The 22,239-nt window shown below is 42.3% G+C and overlaps 1 protein-coding gene across 1 annotated transcript; it reads left to right on the plus strand.

Moving 5' to 3' along the window:
• Positions 1 to 13: 13 nt before the first annotated feature.
• On the plus strand, positions 14 to 21,722 carry LOC121903708 (sarcoplasmic/endoplasmic reticulum calcium ATPase 2-like). Its single transcript, XM_042421015.1, has 20 exons — positions 14 to 1,931; positions 3,039 to 3,056; positions 3,151 to 3,233; positions 6,037 to 6,141; positions 7,100 to 7,238; positions 13,979 to 14,059; positions 14,705 to 14,790; positions 14,961 to 15,425; positions 16,823 to 16,911; positions 17,071 to 17,173; positions 17,573 to 17,704; positions 17,802 to 17,921; positions 18,068 to 18,286; positions 18,453 to 18,788; positions 19,063 to 19,283; positions 19,588 to 19,790; positions 19,887 to 19,972; positions 20,061 to 20,194; positions 20,298 to 20,415; positions 21,308 to 21,722. Exons 1-20 carry the CDS (start codon positions 1,814 to 1,816, stop codon positions 21,575 to 21,577), a joined length of 3,126 nt encoding a protein of 1,041 aa, XP_042276949.1. The 5' UTR covers positions 14 to 1,813; the 3' UTR covers positions 21,578 to 21,722.
• Positions 21,723 to 22,239: the final 517 nt, after the last annotated feature.

A 22,239-nucleotide genomic window follows, 5' to 3' on the forward strand; every position in this document is an offset into this window, starting at 1 on the left:
TCTTTATAGAGTTCAACCTACATATTTGATTGACATGTTGTTGATAAAGAACATTATAAGAAGCCACTTAATTGTGAAAATGTCAAACTTCTATGCACAATTGATTATTTTCATGTAAATAAATGTTAAACTGCTTGTGGGGCAAAGCAAATGTCAGTCCCTATACTAAATTTGATAACATATTTAGCAGCTGACTAACTTGTCGCACACCTCTGTGTACACTGAGTATGATTTAAGTCCCTCATGTTGTTCCCAACAAATGTCTTCATGGCTGTTTCAGGATCCCTCTGTCCCTCCCTCCCACAGTAACTTTAATCTGCTGTTGACAGCCAATGTTAGTGGCTCTAGTGCCAAACAGATCATGTGTGCATTGTAAAAGGCAGCTGGATATCCAACTGGGCAGCACCATGTTGTTATTGTTATAGCACCTTGTGCTTCTTGGGGCATTATTAAGATGTGTTAACAGATGTTACACACCAGTCCTGTAAAATATCTGACAATAATAACCCCTAAAGAGCACAATGGGGGGTGGAGGGTTGACCTAGTGCCCTCATACCTCTACAGTAATTCGGCTGCCTTTACAGTTGTTATGCAGATGTAGCTGATTAATCAGGTATAGTCTGGCTTTACTGACTTTGTCTGGCAAGTGAGGCATTATCTAGAGCTACTGGGTTGTTTTAACATGTTCCTCGGTCTTTTCTTGTAGTTAGTGTAAATCTTGAGTGTAACTGTCTGTTCCTGCCATATACAAATAGGCCTCTAGTCAAGTGTAAATGAGGTAGTAATACAATAAGAACAAGGGGCCTCTTTAATGGGAAGCCTGCAGTCTGAGGGAAATGTGTTAAGTGGTCTGTGAATCTACACAAGCTGGTTTATACTTGACTGTGTGTGCAGTGCACTCTTTGAAACACAAACATGACAAAAAAATGTCTTCAAATTTGACGCTGCCTTATTTGGGACATCTGTTGGACCACGGATGCCGACAGAGGCTATTATAATGAATCAATAATAATATATATATATTTAATAGAATAAAGACAGCAATTAGCGTCCATACTATATCATTTGTGACTTTTTAAGTAAAAAAAAATATATTTTCCATCACAAACATAATTTACAGTCACATATTTGCAGTGTCACCATCCAGCCATGCTGAAACCAACAAGACGGGTAAAGAGAACACATAAATGAATCTAAATTAACTTGAATGTTGTGGTTTGCACGACTTGAACCGCAGTGTTTGAATAGGATGTCCGATTTTGTATCCCATTGTCATTTCCTAGTTACTTCCTGTGTTTTTTCATGTCTCCCAGGTTTGAACGTAGCTAACACTGTTCGTCCAATGATATGAGTCCACATGCAGCGCAGGGAAGAGGGGCAGCAGTGAGTCGCTTTGATAAAACCAGACTGTCAGCGCGGTGTGGAGCCACAGAGAGCTGCGCCACGGTGAGGCACGGCACGGCACGGCGCGGTAGCGTAGCACAGTGGACTGGACTGGGTGAATGCAGTCCTCAACATAGGACACTGCCGCAGACACTTTTCCACCATTTTCGGAGATAAGCGGACGCTCAGAGTGATTCAGAGGAATCTGAAGATCCCATTTCTCGCCTGAAGAAAATCTTAACAGGGGCCAGGGAGACACGGTAGTCCACGGTCTATAGCTGCCGATAGCTACCCGAGTGTGAATGCACAGCTCTCAGTTGGCAAACTATTTATTCCTCTGAAAGTACTGATTGTTGTAAAGAGTCACAAGGTACCTTACGGCACTGTGTTTTTGGGGTAAAGCTTTGTGGGAAGGAGCCGTCTGTCCGCCATGGAGAACGCTCACACAAAGAGTGTGGAAGAAGTTTACAGTTGTTTCTGCGTCAATGAGAGCACAGGACTTTCTCTGGACCAGGTGAAACGACAGAAGGAGAAATGGGGCCTAAACGGTACGACAGTTTAATCTGTAGACGCTGCTGCTGTGAATGAGACGCCGTTCAAAAATGTCTTGTCATTGTAACATGGACAGTGTGAGTTCAGTGAACAGAATATGGGGTAAAAGTCATCAACATCACCGGCCGGCAGGGTTACCCGGCTCAATAAAATCCTTTAGCTGACGTCATCACTGGTGACCTCGAGGGTTTCCATCTCTTACATAGTAACAAATGAATCATTACTCAGTTATTGTAACATTGTTAAACATTGTGACTGACTGGCGTGCAGGCGTAGCTGAACATTGTTTAACGGTTACACTGTTGACTGTGATAACATTGTTAAAACATGTCCCCCATGCTAACATTGTTGACACTGGTTGTAAAATATGGTGACACTGTGTCATTGTTAAACACTGTAACCTTGCTGGATGGTTGTCAGTGTGAAACTGCAACACATCAGCCCATGTGTCTGGAGACCTGACAGGCATCTGACACTGAACAGTGTCCACAGGATCACTGGAGCAATGTTATCTGTCAGAGTTAATCTCTCTTGTCTGGGCTTAAACAGCTGTTTCATATTAATATCACCTGGGAGGTCATGGAGGGTATACTTTCTTCCCCTTTAATCTCTTTGACCTTTGAGTTGATTGGTGTATCCCTAATATTTTTCCTTTTGTGTTATGAATCTTCAAGAAGTGTAAACCAGATATAGATCTTATAAAAAGTGCTGAATTATTACTGGTCTTGTTTGTACTTAGTTTTAATGGTGAAACGGCTACTCATCTGTACTCCATCACTAAGTGAGCAGTTCAAATCTTCACCCCTTGTACAATGTGTATCAATATGTCTTCACCACTCAGCAAAATCTGAAGTGAAACTGAGAATATGCTGGCGGTTTTGACATTAACTTGTGTAAGTCTGAGATTCAGCTTTCTGAACATACTGAACTCCTCTTGTTTTCTAGGAGTCAGTTCCCTATCAAGAAACAGGAACCAGGAGGGATGTCTCCATCTGGCTAAAAATCTTAAAATTATTTATACGTCACTGACCTTCCTCTTTTTCTTTTTTTTCTGTTTCCTGGTCCATCTCTGGATTGACTCTCTGCTCTACAAACACACACAGAGTTACCAGCAGAGGAAGGTAATCACGGCTGTCACTGACTGTTTACTGTCATTATATGATAACATGTCGCCATGATGAATTACTTGTGTTTAACTAACTCTCCTCTTTGCAGGGAAATCTTTATGGGAGCTCGTCATTGAACAGTTTGAAGATTTACTTGTGCGAATTCTTCTGCTGGCCGCATGTATTTCTTTTGTAAGTATATCACTACATTTTATTGCTGCATCGATCCTCGTGGTATTCTTTTATCTCATTCTGAGCTGAATTGAATTGACAACTCTGGGGCAACTCCTGTGCTTTTCACATTATAAATTCAAGTCAGCTCTTGACCTGCTGATGTGTTTTATTCTCACCCTTCTCTCTTGTTACCCTCTGCTCGCTATGTAAAATAAACAAGATAGATGATGTACTAATAATCTCAAACGTTGAGGGAATCTCAGGACATGTCACTGCATCCTACAAAAAGTTTCCTCTGTCCACCTCTGACTGAAACAGTGTTTATGTGTGAAGCCAAAAAATTGTAGATGGGATTATTATTAAACCCCTTGTGATGAATGGCAGGGGGACAGTTTATGTAGTGCTGAAGTGTGGACGTCTTCAGTTTGTATAACTCGGCTGGGGTTACACTCACATATTAGGGAGTTAAACAGCTGAGAAGGCTTGTGACCCATCTGAGGAATGGTGACAACAGCAGTAGCAGCATTGAGTTGCCATCACCATGTGCCAAGTAAGTCATTTGAGTTGTCAGGCATGGCTGCTGTGTAATGACTTACCCTGGTCCTGCTTGGGTCTCTGACTTTTACTGCTAGACAGATAAATGTTTGATAGTGGACTGTCATTATGTAATAGCATCATCAGTATGTGTGCAAGCCCATTCAAAAGCTAAGTTAAATTCAACATTGCATTAGTGATACTTAAGATTGTAATGTGTAAAGACACTCACCAAATTTAAGCAAGAAGCACACAGTTTCATGTAAACGTGACTGCCAAATAGGCAAGTTTCGATTTTTTTCTGTGATGAAACAAACATGGAATTGAGTTAATTTAATGATGTGCAATCGATTTCCACAGTTTTAGTCTTTTTCCATATTCTTTAAAACAACTGCACACTACAGCGACAGATAGCTGAAGAACATTGTTCAGGACCCCCGTGTGTGTGTGTGTGTGTGTGTGTGTGTGTGTGTGTGTGTGTGTGTGTGTGTGTGTGTGTGTGTGTGTGTGTGTGTGTGTGTGTGTGTGTGTGTGTGTGTGTGTGTGTGTGTGTGTGTGTGAGAGAGAGCTGGTATGTAGTGTGCAGTGCCAGTCAGGTGATACAGAGGTGTCAGCGGCTGCTGTCTGACAGGGGAACAGAGCACCACTCAAGACCAAATTTGGGCCCTCACCCCTCAGTGGGAGGGTTCTAATCGGACAAACACACACACACACTTCAACTTAAATTTAATCATTCCTTTATTTTAATATGTACCCTGTTTGGAAGCAAATCAAAGTCAGAAAATCTAAACTATTGGCAGTTTCAACTTTTCATTAGTTCTGTTTGCATGATTCTGTTTAACAGAGTCTGCACCTGTTTTAAAATGCATTATTTTATGAGGTTAAGTGCTATAAATGTTTTTTTTATCCTATGCATGTTGACACATGTATATTCAGGTTGAAACAATTAGTGGATTAATTGATTCTTTGTTTGAGTCCTCATCAAGCAGAAATGTCCATCATTCTCTTGCTTCCCCAATGTGAGGACTTGCTGCTTTTCTATGTTTTATATCATTGTAAACTGAATCTCTTCAGTTTTTGGACTGTTGGTCGGACAAAACAAGACATTAAAGACTCTGGGGACTGTGATGGACATTTTTCACTATTTTCTGACCTTCAATTAATCAAAAAAATAACTGACAGATTAATCAATAATGAAAATGATCTTTAGTTGCCCTGATATGTGTGTATACATCATTTTGACATCTGACTTGTGTTATGACACACAGTAGGGCACCATTAAGTGCTTTGCTTCTGTATTGACAAAGCTATGAAGTTATGCTGCTTAAAATGACTTTGGCATTTAACACAGCCAGGTACTTAGGTCTTATTGAGGTTGATTACTTTATTGCAGTAACTAATTGCCTGTGACATTCAGGGTAATTTTAGGACAGTTTTCTCAGGAACAACAAACCAAATGAGACTCCAGGTCAAGATACTGTCATTTTTTTCCTGGCAGTAAGAGGTTCTATTATAATCTGTGCAACACTGTCGAGACCAGTGGTTTAATATTGTGATGGGCGTCAGTGTATCAAAAAGGTTTAAGTGGTTCCACTTAACACAGGTCTGAATGTGCTCATCTGAGTTCCTGGCGACATGTTTGTCTGATTGGACCTAATTCTTATCAGGGAGCTTCTCGTACACAGTTCAAATGTGCTGTGCAGTGTTTGAAGTTAGAAAATCCATAATTACAAATATCCACAGGAGAGAGCAACCGTTACACAGTGAGTAGAATAAATGCATTGCTAGTATTCATTAGATAAGTGGTTGGTTGTTGACGACTGAAGTTCAATGTTATGTTTCCTAAATCTAACTCAAGGACAGGAACCTGTTCAGTGAAGTATGATATGAAGTGTTTGGGTTGATCAGATTCATATTTTCCACAGTGCATGAAGTTTTATATAAGAAATGTGTGGGATGAGCCTCCGCTATTAACAGTGTCTGGCTTTGATGTCAAGCTTCTGGTGGTTGATCAAACATCTAAACCCTCACAATATTGGAATGAAACACTGCTGTCACTAAAATCTCTTTCTTTAAGTGATAAAAACCTGTCCGGTTAATATAAACACATAATTTATGACTGCACAGCATGTCTCCATCTATCAGAGATGTGATTTTTTTTCATTATTTTATCTGTTATGTACAACTTTTTCTTTGTTCTTATTTGTTTTGATTTCCCCTATTTAAATTTTATTAAGCTGATGCCTACTTGTACCTACTAATGACATGTTTCCTTTGCTGTTTTCAGGTCCTGGCCTGGTTTGAGGAGGGAGAAGAAACTATCACAGCATTTGTGGAGCCTTTTGTAATTTTACTCATTCTTATAGCCAATGCCATCGTTGGTGTGTGGCAGGTGAGAAACATTTAGATCCCAGGAAATCACTGTATCTGGAGAATAGGTCTGGAAACCATTTTAATTTTTTGGAAGTTTTTATTCTCCAGATTTTATGGGTTTTTTTGTTTGTTTGTTTTTTGTTAAAGCAAATCACATATTTGTTATGTAGCAGAATGATCTATTTTCTGTAAAATAGTTGTTCATGTTATCAGCTTTTCAGAACAGATTTAAACCAAGCTTTGTTGATTTAACCGGTACAAATAGACATAACATTTAAACAACTGAAATACATGTTTAAATGAGATGTAAATAAAATTAATGTCTGTATCAAAAAGGAAAGACATAATGATATTAGGTACACCTAGCTAAATCCAATGCAATTCACTACAACAGCACTATAATAAATAGTTTAATAGCATCCAAAATGTGAGAATACCTCTTAAAAAAAAGTTTCAACAGAAAGGATTTTACATATAATATAATTAAATAATATATATAATTTTAGTTTTTTATTTCATTGAGACGATGAAGTTAATTTGCACTGTAGATCAACATGTCGTACTGAAAGGGATTTTCGCCTCATCCCATTTGGCATCTTATTTTTTTGAAGAGGAGCAGTCTGTCAGTTGTATTCAGCAGCCTTCATCACTTTCATATCAGGCTAATCTTCAAGTGATTTTCCTCCTTGTGATATTTTTTATTTATTTTTGAATATGTGTGGGCAGTGCGTTCTGAGTGATGTGTTTTTCTTGCTGATGAAGGATAAAAATTGGAAAACTTCAAGAGACAGAAAATGATGTGACTCATATTCCCATTTTTACCTAAATGTCCCCAATCAAGGCCTCAAAGGACAAACATCCCATTCAGAATAGTCCAGCAGAGCTAGGAGCCTACATGTATTAATGTTTGTGATATTATCAGTTCATCCCAGTGCAAATCAGAAATGTTAGAACTAAACTAATTTTCTCCTGACCAGGAACGCAATGCTGAGGATGCCATTGAGGCGCTTAAAGAGTATGAGCCTGAGATGGGGAAAGTGTACCGGCAGGACAGGAAGACCGTTCAGAGGATCAAGGCCAGAGACATTGTGCCAGGAGACATCGTAGAAGTTGCTGGTAGGTTGACTGGCTCTTGACCTTGTGCATGTTTTTAACACACATGGCTGCTTGTATTATCAGCTTAACTTCATGCTGATGTTGCACTGATGATAATGTTGCTTAGCTTAGAGCCCCGGCTAAATAGAGGAAATGTGAAAGTTTTAGATGTTCATTTGTAGATTTCTCTCAGGAAAAAGGGAACATCTGAATATCACATGACTCAAATAGGAGCAAACCTTGAAATCCACAGAAAATTAGCAATTAAGTGCCACTGCAGCTGCTATAAAGAATTTTTTGTTTCTCTGTGGAAGAGCATAATTTTCCATATGTGCTTTTTTGGTGATCAAAGAAGCTATGAGGAGCTGTGGTGCCTCAGGTGAAGCCTACTTTGGACAGAACAATTGAGTCTAGGTATGGTCACGGATCACATTTAGCACAAGCTCGAGTAGAAACTTCCCCCCCATCCCCAAGTGCCACTGCAGAGGTGACTCACCCTGTATGAATGATGTATTTTGAGATGTTCTTATTAACCCATTGTCTCAAAGGGTTGGGCACAAATAGTATTAAGGCCCATTTTTACTTGATGTGTGCGTCTGCGTGTGTGTGTGTGTGTGTATATGGCCTCACACACCAAGTTCAGGCTCACTCGCATAACACGCAGCCTCTGTATCCTCCCAAGTCAACTGCTTTCCTCCTGTGCAGCATGTGAACTGAGCGTTGCAATGATTCATGCTGCCGGGGTCCAGTCAGCGTATTTCAGCAGCTGAAACCCTGAGGATGTAAAGCTTTAATTTTTTTTATTTATTTATTTTTTAAAGCATGCTCTTTCCCCCCACAGCACACACACACACACACACACACACACATACACGTACAGTTTTGCAGAGGGATGAACGGAGACGGATGTGTTGAGGAATGCTGGAGATCTTGAAACACTAGTGTTATCTTGATACTCTCTTTAACCCTAAGCCACTGAAGTGATGCATAGTTTTTCTGTGCATAGTGGTAGGTTTTATTTTTAGCCTTCATAGTCTGTTTAGATTATGGAATGCCGTATTTATAGCAGGCAGTGACAGTCGTGAAGATGACAGGTGTCTGGTCCCACTCCATGTGTGCCCCTCCCATGCTGTTCTGGGGAACATGTTACAGTGGATGACGTGGGACAGCGTTCTGCAGGACTCCTGAATGACCTTGACAAGGGCAAATGGAGCAGCGGGAGTGTATTGGGAATTAAAAGATACCCTTTTCTAGTATTAAACAGTATTCTGTGTATGTTTTTTTTTTGGTTGTCAGTGCCAATCATAACATTTTGATAATGTGTTGCTGAAGAAGATAAGTGTAGCAAGTTTAATTATTTGGCTCAGGTTTAAAGAGAAACTTGTGAGTCAGACACTCTCTCCTCTTGCATATTATTACTCCTCTGGTTATTTTAAAACTCTTGATCAAGAAAATTGGAGGCTTCGCTGTCAGCAGCTTGAGGCTTACTCAGAAATGCAGCCCAGCAGGCAGTAAAATCGGATGTTTCATCCTGCAGTCAGAAAAAGCTCATCAGCTTCAACTGATTTCCCAAATCCTCCAAATATCCTCTACAATAGTCCCTGTCAGACTCCCCCCCCGCCCCTTTTTTTATGAATAATATTTTCCTGAAGCTCCAAAGTGACCCCTGCCATGCAGAGGAGGAGTGTGATGACGCAGATGCTGGCCAGCTCTCCGCTGAGCCGAGGTAGAGGACACAGAGATGAGCCCTCTGTGGCTGCCTCAGCCGTGAGAAGAATAGCCCGCAGCCAATCTGTGCTGCTGTGGGTTTGAGCGCTGCCTCCTACTCAAACCTCATCGCCCATCAGCCATGAAATTTGTTTAACGTCTTGGAATTAAAGTGTGGTGTAATTGTTTTTATCCTCATCTATCTGTATAATTTCTCTGACTTTTATGTAAACTAGATTATTAAAGGCTTGGTTCTATCTTTGTAGTTTTCAAATCTGATCTTCGCAGTGGAAGCAGAGCTGGTTTTCCCAGTCTAGTCTGCTGCTCTGTGTAGTCCCCTTGTCAGGTTGATAAAAGACTTGTTCACAGCAATGTGGCTCAGCCAAATCATGCAGCGGTACACCAAAACTAACTCTTGACATGTCCAAGAATCACACTGACATACAGATCAGCAAATTTGCCTCGCTTCTAAAATTATCCAATACATATGATCAGCAATGATTAACCAGGTTTTTGTTGATTTACACTTTAAATTGGAATGAGCATTGTGCTAACAGCCAAATAATGATTAAAGGATTAACTCAGTCCTCTCGACCAACCACCAAAAAATACTGACACTAGCTACTGTAGCCAGTGGATTTGAAAGCCTTTGTCACAACACAGCACACACTGTATGTTGCCAGTTTACAGTTTGGTGTTAAGGGCCTGCAGATTTGGACGTCTGCCTTTTCTCAGAGCAGTGGAGCACAGAGGGTTTGTTCTCTGCTGCCTGTGAAGTTGTGGAGTCTGGTAGTGACGGGGGCTCCTGTGGGGGGTAGTATAGGGGGAGGATCTCTCCTCTGTTCCTATTGTGTTGGAGAGAGATGACCTTATAGGGAAGTGCTTTGTGGATAACCGTCCTGCCCCACCATGCTCAATGCACAGCGGCCCTACCCATCAGCACCCGCACCCTCCACTAAGATTCCAGACACCATGGATAGTGCGTGGCATTTAATGCGGTCTGGCAAGCATCCGTTGTCACCAAGGGACTGTCTTTTGGCAATTGTTTCTGGCATGTCAGCAAGACTGAGAGAAATGGTCTCATCTTGCCGACCGGGGAGGCCGGCATTAGAAACGAAACTTCATACTGTGTAATGATGTCCTGCACAGAGGCACAGAGGTTTTCATTCAAACCAAACAGTGCAGGTTGAAGCTGCTGATCAGTGAAGTTAGCTGAAAACCTACTGACTGTTGGGTCATGATGGTACGTGGCTGAAAACCAACATATTCAACAAAATGTGTGGTGTTAAATGACTGTCAAGTGCCACCTATTGCAGCAGTAATCCTCCATTATTGAAGAAGGCTTCTAGTTTTATACAGATTGTGGACTATTCAGCCCACCGCACTAGCCTTGTTAACCCTAAGTCATACAGCACTGACTGCTGGGAATTCATGCTATAATGTCTGCTTATAGATGTGATAGTGAGAGGTCAGACTTTCACCAGGGGCAGGCTGTAATTAGGGGCCACTGCAGGAAGCTCTGACTTTAAGACATGAGGAGAAAGTACCCTGCAGACTTGGAGTAATTTATACTTAAACGGACCATTAATATTTTCATGATGACATTTTATTGCTGTACTGCAAGGACAATTTAGATACTTTGTTTTGTGCAATATTTAATATTATATTACATTCAGTTTGCTAATATTTTTTTCTGTGACGCATTTCTTCTTTCACAAGATGTTTTTCTCTGTAACTTCAACACCAGAAAGTCCAAAGTTCAACTCCTTGCACCTTTAATTTGTTTGCAGCATGTAGCTTTATGTGTGGGCTGTGAAGTGAATATTGTTGTAAAATGTTAATGTTGTTGATGGAATCCTGATATTGATTTAAATTCACATTTAATTATGTCCAGCTTAATCTACATGTAATTTTTACAACGGTTTGCTACGTTCCCAGTTAATTTTGACAAGAGTTTTCATGCTCCCAGTCCTGGGACAGGTTTTGTTGCTATGGGAACCGAAACTGTTTCATGCTATGAGGAGGCCCAGCCTGCTGCTGCTGCTGCTGCTGCTTAACATTCATAACAGACAAAGGCAAAGCAGAGATCTTAGGGAGACTGTTGAAGAGATGGTGCTTACATAACGGAGGTCATAGGTGAGGATCGACTAAAAAGGCAGCAGCCATGAGTTTGCATCTGTGACAACACAACAGAGGGAAGTCGACCAACTAGTCAGCTGTCTGTAAATATTATTTATGTAAATATGTAAATCAGGTTGGGAAATTAGCACCAGCCAAATGTTGGTAAAATATGAAAGTGGTTGGTAGATTTAAGACAGTGGCTGGTGAATTTGAACATTTATCTGTCAGTGGCTGGTAGATGTTCACATTTTAAAGATTTAATTTCCCATTCTGATGTAAATATCCTCCAGTAGCCAACTGCTTAATTAAACAGTACTTTTGCTGCCTGTTTGCTGTTAAAATAGTGATATTTATTAGTGACTTCGGCCATGTGCTAACCACTGTGGCCCTGAATGTTTTTTTGTAATACAGTTAAGACAGCATGAGGAAGCACCCATGAAAAAGCCACATTTCGATTGCAGAACCAAGATTAGCAGTTTTAATTTCTGTATTGATTGTGCTGAATAAGGGTAACAGAGCTTCTCCAGTGCACCTGACTCCCAACGGTTAGAAGAAATCAAGCTAAATTAAGCAGACAGGAAGAAGCAACAGTTAGTATTTTACATGTTCCAGACAGCTGTTTAGTATATTTCCATCTTGACAAAGTATTTGCATGAACATGGTTGTTGAGAGAAGCAGTAGGAGCTGAGTTGGAAAGCTGTAGGATCCTTCACCTTGTCGACCGTTCTGAAATGGCCCTCTCAACGTGACAGGAGCCTGACATGTCAGCCTTTTGTTCTGCTGCCATCAGCACATGGAGCCTCCTGGCCGGCCCCGAGGAAGCCTGGCTTGTCGAAGCACACGCTATCCCTTAACACACGGCAGGGGCAGGTGCCAGTCAAAGCTGGCAGCCTCGGCTCAGTTGTTGAAAGGTCTGTTTTAAAAGGCACCTCTGGGAGTCATGTTGGGTGCCATGTCTCACCAGGTCTGGGCTTCTGTCAGTGTAAAATTTGTGGACTCTGTGATCTGTTGGCAAGCACAGGAGTGAAAAAGTGGCCGTGCCCGAGGAGATGCTTGGACTGCTACCAAGTAGGATGTTGACACAAAGGGACAGATGATATACACACACTTCATCAGAGCAGGCCTGCAGTGTAACACAGCCGCGTGACAATTCCTGTGTTTCACTAAGTCACAGAGTCATAACACTCAGCAGCTGCTTTCTTTGTACGAGCACATCAGCAAGCACCACTGTTAGAAGCGACACTCCTAACCATGTTTCTTAGCTCTTAGAAATTGTCAGTGGTTCTTTAAAAATAATAGCTTAGCACAGGAAGTGTTACACAACCATCAAGGATGTAACTGTAAAGCTTTTGGCTTCTAAAGAAAATATTTCATGTTTAGTTCCTGTAGTGCAGCTAAGGGTAATCCTTTTAAACTCTTCCAGGGATTCTCTAAAGAAAGTTAAATTATATAGCTGTGAAAATGGATTCCCATATCCCTATATGTGTAGTAAGATCATTAATTCATCTAAACAGCACCTTAACTGCAGTCTTAGTTTATATTTTGAATTGAAAGTAGTAACCTGACACATCTGAGTCAGGTTGGGTGACCTTCCCAGAAGTGACTCTTCCATTGCGCCTGTTGTTCCAGGTTCGGATGGTTTAAAGATGTAACTGAGCTTGACACTAGTCCTTCTCAGAAAAGCTGTCAGTGCCTGTCTTGATTGGCCAATGCCTGCTGACAGATGAGAGTTCCTGGCACCGCTGTCAGGGACATCTAATACGTTGATAATCATCCAACTTCTCACAGGATCGTGTCTCCATAGCGAGAAGTCACGAACCAAGAGTGTTGAAATTCCCGTTGGAAATGTGTACAAACGTAGACATCCACTTACTAATGACACAGTAAGGTGAGGCAGTATCATGATGCGTAGACTTCCCAGATGATGTAGAGGAGCTTTGACTCAGTCTTCGTCCCTTTGTCTCCTCCTGTATTGTGGCAATAATGTGTAATCAGCTGTCATCATAGCAGCCACATTTAAACCTGATCAGAATGTTGGAGAACATATCAAAATAGTTTTTCCATTTTTGGCTACACACATTGTTGGTCCCATTGCTATTTTCCCCTCCCTTCCCTCAAGGGCACCGGGGGTTTTGGATTACGGTACATGTTTTCCTCAAATGGGAATTTGGACATTGGTACTTTTTACCAAATCTTTGTTTAGTCTTTTCACATCAACTTTGTTTCAATGGCTACATGTTATGATCTGTTAGATTCTGTTCTGTGGGTCCCTGAATCGTAACTTTACCATATTCTTGGTTGGAGTCTCTTGAATCAATGTGACACAATTTGCATTTTTAACTAAGTAGGCCTATATGTAGACTACGCCCACGGAACTGTGCCATATCCTGAGCCATTTCCCCAGTTTCCATCGCCTTTATGTACCATTAGGAAAGCTGAATTGGGTCAGTGCAATTCTGACGTACCCAAATTGGCCTTTTCCTTAGAGACGGGCCTTTTATGGCTCTCAAGTCCTTCATTTCATCCTCTTTCTTTGGCTCTCCGTCTCTTTCCCCACAGCGATGGCACTCTGCTGCTGTGTGACACAGCAACCACCCTGTAATGAGCTGTGCTTCATTGCTTAAGTTTACACTTATACTGAGTTACTGCCTACAGAAAATAGACAAGATCTGTTAAATCTTCATTTAGCTTGTACGCTCACATACCGCAGCACTGTACAGTAGCAGGAGCACATGGGTGGACTCAGTACGAAGCAAACCAACAGTATTAGTGGAGGGCTTTTCATGCGGTGTAAAAAACTATGTTTGAAATTCTTTAAGCCTTTTTTTTCCTAGTTCCATTAGATTTTTCTGTGTGTTTGTGTGCTTGATGTTTTGGCAAACATATGTTTGATGTGTTTTGTCTCTAATAATTATAGTTTTGTTTGGTTATAGTTGGAGACAAGGTGCCTGCTGACATCCGTATCTGTTCAATCAAATCAACAACGCTGAGAGTGGACCAGTCCATTCTGACCGGTAAGACTTATCTGCTGATGATTGATAAAAATGACACGGGTAAAAATTTGATGGCTCAGATAAACTGAATTAGAGTTTCAATTTGTTCTGATAAGACTTTTTGCACATTATTCAGCAATAAAAAGAAAGTCACAAAGGTTTAAATCTCCTATACAATGACTCAGATGTCAACATCTTTAATTTCAGGTGATGAGGATGCTGATTTTTTTTCATACAAAGACTCTGATTCAATCTGCTTTTATTCAAGGTTCAGTAGTGTTTCATTTTATGGTTAATATGTGTTTTTGATTTTAAAAAAATCCATTCCCGAGCTTTGTGTTAACTTTAGAGTCTGTAATAAGAGCCTGCTGGTATCCCAGATTAACAGATCAATCCTGCAACTGTGTGTGAAGAACCAGGTTAACTGCGTGACAATGAACAAGATCATTTGAGGTGGCTGAAAAATGAGCCCAGAGGTGGATCGTGACACTGTTTCAAATTAGCACATTTGCTTCTGAACTGAAACATTCATGAACATGTGAAATATCAGTGAGGCAGCACCGTAGATCCTTCTGTAGAGATGACAGGCTGTGCTTGATCCCAGAGACCATCTGCATAGACAAATTCAAACTGACTTAACCTGATACTCCTGTGTTGTGTTTGTAGGCGAGTCCATCTCCGTCATCAAACACACCGACCCTGTGCCTGACCCTCGTGCTGTCAATCAGGACAAGAAGAACATGCTCTTCTCTGTAAGCGCAACTCTCACTGAGTTATCACACATCCTGTTGATGTCCCTCGACTCTTTGTTTGTTTAGTTTCTGTGAACTTCCTGGAAAAACTTGCTCCTGTTGTTATTTGAAAATGTGTGAGATGTTATCAGATGTACTTGAACCAACATGTGTATTTCTTGTTATTTCAGGGTACCAACATTGCAGCAGGGAAGGCTGTGGGTGTGGTAGTGGCAACCGGTGTTAACACAGAGATCGGTAAGATCCGTGATGAGATGGCGGCTACTGAACAGGAAAAGACGCCCCTGCAGCAGAAGTTAGACGAGTTCGGCGAGCAGCTGTCCAAGGTCATCTCCCTCATCTGCATCGCCGTGTGGATCATCAACATCGGGCATTTCAACGACCCCGTCCACGGAGGCTCCTGGATCCGTGGGGCCGTCTACTACTTCAAGATCGCCGTGGCGCTGGCTGTGGCCGCCATCCCTGAGGGTCTTCCTGCCGTCATCACCACCTGCCTGGCCCTGGGCACCCGCCGCATGGCCAAGAAGAATGCCATCGTCCGCAGCCTGCCCTCTGTGGAGACCCTGGGCTGCACCTCTGTCATCTGCTCTGACAAGACGGGAACCCTAACCACCAACCAGATGTCTGTCTGCAGAGTGAGTCTCACACACACACACACACACACACACACACACACACACACACTCCTGGTGCATTGCTGAGCAGGTTGCTCGTCATTACTTTGTCATCTTTGTTACAGTTAGAGAGACTGTGACTGCGTAAATCACTTCAAATACACTTGTCAGCTAAAATGCTAACAATGTCTGTGCAAACAGAGCATTTTCCTCGTGATCAGGTATCCAGGTTATTTAACAAGAAGGCAACACGCTGCTGCTCCTCTAATCTACATTGAGCTGTTGGATGACTTGCAGTGCTGCTGTTGCATAACTGACCTTGCGTCACCGAGTTGCAAAGCAGCCAGCCTGTAGTTCCTTTTTCTCTGTGTGCCTGTGAGTGGCACCCCAGCCCCACTTGGCCTCACATTAAGAAGACATCTCAGCATTTATTTAAGTTTAATCCTCTTTTGTTGCCTGTTCAGTGGTTTCTCAGAACTTTGGCATAGACTGAATTACACTGTGGCGTTCACTTACAGTTCATTAAAACTGTTGTTTTGATGTCTGTGTTGTTTGAGCCTCATGTTGTACTGGCCATGATAAAATAGCTCCGCTGTTCAGTGATTTATTGGGATTCACAGCAAGCCATTAAAGTACTGAAAACAGAATAAATTAGCTCTCAGGAAACACAGACAAAAGTCGTTAAAGATGTGTGCTAATTGAATTTACACTCCTGTCTTTAAATAAAGTTAACTTGTTTCTAGTCTCCAACTAAAACTATCTGCATTCATTTGAATACGTTTGTCATTATTTTATAAACATGTGCTGTGGAGGGGCAGGAGTCAGGTTATCATTGAAAGTTATTTAAAAAACTATTGTACATAAAATAAGTCTAATAGAATGTCCAGCTGCTCTAATCACCATAAAAAAGCAGCTCCAAGATTTGATGTTTAGCTTCTGATCCTGATTGTCATCACCCATGTATTGATATAATCAATCGCTGACTAGCTGTGTGTGTATATACTGTGTTTGTGAGTGTGTGAGGATAAAAGCTTCCTGCGGAAGCCAGCCTGGCACCGCAGCTTCTTTCCTTTTGGGCAGAGCTTCTCTCTTTACTCAGGCTCCCTGGCAGTCTCCTGTGTTTGCGTATAGGGAGAAACAAATCAGTCTTTTCTCACATTAGGCAGTGAGCCACCCAGCCTGGCCCTCATAGAGACTCTCACACACACACGTACACACACACACAGAGTAACACTGCACACTAATCTACAGTCTCTCACTCCTCAGAGCTCTCACTCCTCAGGTCCACTTGGGATTTCTGTGGTGTCTGCCGCCACCTGCTGTGTCAGTGAAGACATTGGCAGCTGATTTAAACACTGACATGATCAAATGCTGTTTTGCTATTTGTTTTCATGTCATCCGTTCTTTTCGATCTCCAGATGTTCATTATGAATAAAGCCGAAGGTGACAGCTGCTCTCTGACAGAGTTCACCATCACAGGTTCTACCTACGCACCTGAGGGAGAAGTGTGAGTACTATTCCAAGTTGACCCCATAACAGGCAAACATAACGAGTGAAAGCTATGATGTGTCACTGATTGACTTTAATTTAGGGGAATTGAATTTTAAAGGGAGTTAATAAGGTTTTAGGTATTGGTTGAAGGTTGACAGTTTGTATTTTTCCTCAGGTACCATGATGGTAAACAAGTGCAATCCTCCCAGTATGATGGCCTGGTTGAACTGGCCACTATCTGCGCCCTGTGTAACGATTCCTCACTGGACTTCAATGAGGTCTGAACCCTTCCCGGAAACTCACTTAACATGCCAGACTCACATAGAGTGTAATATTGGCCAGTATTTTATTGCATTTCATAAGGACTTTACACTGCAATAATGCAAAGTTCCATACATGGTGTAAATGGTTGTACATGAGAAGGAAAAATAGAAAATGTTAGAAAATAAAATAAAAATAATAAAATAAAATAATTTGGAATAGATTAATCACACAAATAATAAATGTTGGAGGTTAATAAAATCAGTATGGCAAGGATCTCTGGAAATTGATCTCTTTTGATTTGTTCCACTCTATATCTAAGAGTCAAAGTGAAATAAGCTCGATGGGCAAACCTAAAATGTCCATGTCAGATTTTCTGAAGGGGAAAAATATTAATTTGAAGGTTTTTGTCTCAGGTGAAGGGTGTGTACGAGAAGGTCGGTGAGGCCACAGAGACTGCACTGACCTGTCTGGTAGAGAAGATGAACGTATTTGACACCGACGTCCACAACCTGTCCAAGATTGACAGAGCGAACGCTTGCAACTCAGTGAGTGACACCGACTCCCTCCTCTGCTCACACTGCACATTTCTACAGCTCCCTCTCAGCAGGTTTTCTCACACTGTCTGTCTTCTTGTTGGATCAGGTGATCAAGCAGCTGATGAAGAAGGAGTTCACTCTGGAGTTCTCCAGAGACAGGAAGTCCATGTCTGTCTACTGCACCCCCAACAAGTCCCGTTCTTCCATTGGCAAAATGTTTGTCAAGGTATACTGAACAGCACAGAAACAACATGAAATAGCTCTGTACTAAGGACTTGTCTTGTCTTCTGACTTGCCCATAACTTTGCTTTTAATGCCATGTGAGTCTTCTGCTATGCTGTAAATATTTGACATCTTTGCTCTACCCCACAGGGGGCCCCAGAAGGAGTTATTGACAGATGCACTCATGTCAGAGTGGGCAACAACAAAGTTCCCCTCAGCAAAAGCATCAAAGAGAAGATCATGTCTGTGATCCGTGATTACGGAACAGGTAGTGACACCCTGAGGTGCCTGGCTCTGGCTACACGAGACAGCCCTCCCAAGATGGAGGACATGATACTGTCCGACACTGCTAAATTCTCTGAATATGAGGTGAACTTGCATTTCATTTCTGGTACAGTTGTTTGGATGTTTTAACAAATTTAGAGACGAAAGATGAACTCAGATGAGTAATTATATTTTCCAAGTAGGATCAACTAGACTCATTCTACAAATACACATCAAACAATCAGTCACATCTTTGTTTTTCTACGTCCAGTCTGACCTGACCTTCGTCGGCTGTGTCGGCATGCTGGACCCTCCCAGACAGGAGGTGGCCGCCTCCATCACATTGTGCCGCCAAGCTGGCATCCGCGTCATCATGATCACTGGGGACAACAAGGGCACGGCTGTGGCTATCTGCCGCCGTATCGGCATCCTGACCGAGGAGGATGACATCGAGCACATGGCCTTCACTGGACGAGAGTTTGACGAACTCTCACCCTACACCCAGCGTGAGGCCGTAACCCATGCACGCTGCTTCGCCCGTGTCGAGCCTTCACACAAGTCCAAGATTGTCGAGATCCTGCAAGGATTTGACGAGATCACTGCTATGGTAAAAAGTCTAAAAAACAATACCTGATATCTAATATTCTACATGGTTTGTTACGCTGATCATTCATGTTTAGTTATAGAACATTTCATTATTAATAGTTTTGGTTTAAGAGCATTTTGTATCTTTAGTTTGCTTGCAAAATTGGTAAATTCATTTCTGGTAGGAACTGAAAAGAGTGAAATTGTTGTTCTTGTCAGCCTGGTGAGGATAATGTTCATTGTGTTGATTTGCGTGTGTTCGAACCACTCTTCTTTGACGCAATGTTTGTCCACAGACGGGTGATGGAGTGAACGATGCCCCCGCCTTGAAGAAGGCAGAGATTGGCATCGCCATGGGCTCTGGCACTGCCGTGGCCAAGTCAGCCTCCGAGATGGTCCTCGCCGATGACAACTTCTCTTCCATTGTGGCCGCTGTCGAAGAAGGCAGAGCTATTTATAACAACATGAAGCAGTTCATCAGATACCTCATCTCCTCCAATGTAGGGGAGGTCGTCTGGTGAGTCTCTACAGGATTAGATGGGAACACTTCATTACCCAGATGTCATCAGGCTTTTTAGAGTTTTAGTTAAAACATAATTTCAGAAAGACAATTAGAAGTAGAGCATATGGAAAATGGCAAAGGTACAAGACGTTCAGATATCAATATCGGACTACTTAATGGTTAAAAGTGAAACTGCAGCTGCAATTTGTATTTATTTGGTCACTGACTATTTAGTTTCTTATCCAACATGCAGTGCTGATGTTCAAACTTTCTCCAGCGTGTAAGTATAGTTAATAACTGGAGTTATTTCTCCTGATAGCATCTTCCTCACTGCGGCTCTGGGCTTCCCCGAGGCACTTATCCCAGTTCAGTTGCTCTGGGTCAACCTGGTGACTGACGGCCTCCCTGCAACCGCCCTCGGCTTCAACCCCCCAGATCTCGACATCATGGAGAAGCCTCCCCGCAATGCTAAGGAGCCCCTCATCTCTAGCTGGCTCTTCTTCAGATACCTGGCCATTGGATGTTAGTAGTAATAGTAGTAATACTAGTAACAGAAGAGTCTTTAATCTGACTTCATATATTTTGATCACAATGTTATTTTGTTGTGTTTGCTCGCAGGCTATGTGGGAGCTGCCACAGTGGGAGCTGCTGCCTGGTGGTTTACCATCTCTGAAGATGGACCCCAGCTCACCCTGTACCAGCTGGTAAGTCTGCCTGTCTGAGTGACCATCCATCAGCTCTCCTCCACTCTCTGCCCTCTCCCCTCACTCCCCTGCCTCTCTCTCCCCACAGAGCCACTTCCTCCAGTGCGCCCCAGAAAACCCAGAGTTCGACGGATTGGACTGCCACGTGTTTGAGTCGCCCTACCCCATGACCATGGCCCTGTCTGTACTTGTCACCATTGAGATGTGCAACGCTCTCAACAGGTAAGTAGCCTTTCCGAGAGAGCGGAGCAGGATCTTATATAATAAGGATGAAGGGCAAACTGTGTAAATGACCTTTCATCTGTGTTCCCTCCTCTGTCTAAAGTCTGTCAGAGAACCAGTCCCTCCTGCGGATGCCTCCCTGGGAGAACATCTGGCTGCTGGGGGCCATCTGCCTCTCCATGTCCCTCCACTTCCTCATCCTCTATGTGGAACCTCTGCCTGTGAGTTTAACACCATCCGTTCATTCACAGATCGCTGGAGGGCACTACGTCATTCAAAAACAAAATTCAGAGTTGCCTGGACCTTCCTGTAGAGCACAGGTTGAGTTTCAGAAGTTATGTGGCTCTATTTGCCCCCTAGTGGTTGTATGGCTTTATTACAAATATATATAATGGAAATTAAAGGGGCTACTTGAAGACTACATAAAAAATGGAAAAAGGTAGAAACAGGTAGCCTGGCTCTGTCTATAGGTGGAAAACTCTCCTACTAGCATCTGTCAATCTCACTAATTAACATGTGATATTCTGTTGGTTTAGTCCGTAGAAAAACTGAAGCGTAAAAATGACAAGTAATACCACTTACTGGTAATTATTTTGTTAATTATGGTTTTCATTTCCCCTCCTTCACTCATTATGTTATATGAAATAAAATAAAATAAAAAATTGGTTGTGAAAAAACAAAAAGCATCAAGTTGTGTTTTTACAGGCCAAACTATTTCTGGAACTGTAGAGGTGCTGGTAGACAGATTGTTTTACCTTTGGACAGAGCCAGGCCAGCTGTTTCCCCCTGCTTCCAGTCTTTATGCTAAGCTAAGCTAAGCTAACTGGCCCCTGTAGCTTCACATTTAGCATACAGGCAAGAGAGTGGTATCAATCTTCTCATCTAACCCTCGACAAGAAAGTGAATAAGTGTATTAATCAAAATGTCAAACTATTCCTTTAACTACTAGGCTACCAGACGCTGGTCCTGTGTACTGTAGCTCAATGGATAGCACATGACATGGGGTGGAGGCTTATCTCCCACAGGATCCACCTATGCTGACAGCATATACACTCATGGCCCTGTAATAAAAAGTAGATGTAATGTTTAATAACTTGTCATGCTCTTCCCCAGGTCATCTTCCAGATCACCCCTCTGGACACGACCCAGTGGATGATGGTGCTGAAGATCTCCCTGCCCGTCATCCTGCTGGATGAGCTGCTAAAGTTTATGGCCAGGAATTATTCGGAATTTGGTAAAGAGCAAGAGAAGCCAGCCAGCAAAGGCTGCTCTCTGTCTGCATGCACCGAGGGCATCTCCTGGCCCTTTGTGGCCATCTCCCTGCCCCTGGTGCTGTGGATCTACAGCACCGACACTAACGTGTCTGCCATGTTCTGGCCCTGACTGACTCCAGTACACTACCCTCCCTGTGCACCAGTGTGAAGTGGACATTAACACACACATCTAACACAGTTACATTAACTCGGAACAACTTAGAGTCAACACCTGCATCTGCTCCGGCAGTCTGTCTACTGTCAGATGAGGGGGGGGGGGGGGGGGGGGGGGGGTTCGTCACAATTTAATGACTTTGACTGACATTATGTCCACATCATGTGTTGTATTTCACCATCAAGCTTTTCTCTCTTTTTATCCCCTTTTTTGAACAGTTAGAGACGCCCACCGTGTCGGAGCTGTGTGTTGAGCTGTACAGAGAATTTACACTATTTTATAATAATTAATATTTTGTAATTTGGGGAGGGGCTATGGGGACAAGAATGCTGGGTCTGAAGAGGACTTAATCGTGAGGACCGTATAGTACAATATTAATTTGGGGGGGCAGAGACATGAACATATTTGCCCTGGCATGAATCTCTATTGTCATTTTTTAGCTCCATGCATCTTGTTCATTCATTATTTTCTGCACTAGGCAGAGCACAGCTACCTCAATGCTGTTAATATGACCATTACTACACATATTTGTCATAACAACCATTTCATAGATTGTCATTTGAAGTGTTGAGGTAAGCACCAGTTTCTTTTGCGGTAGAGACAAAGCCCTCACACAC

The sequence above is a fragment of the Thunnus maccoyii genome, chromosome 9 (assembly GCF_910596095.1).
Source record: "Thunnus maccoyii chromosome 9, fThuMac1.1, whole genome shotgun sequence".
Lineage (NCBI taxonomy): Eukaryota > Metazoa > Chordata > Actinopteri > Scombriformes > Scombridae > Thunnus > Thunnus maccoyii.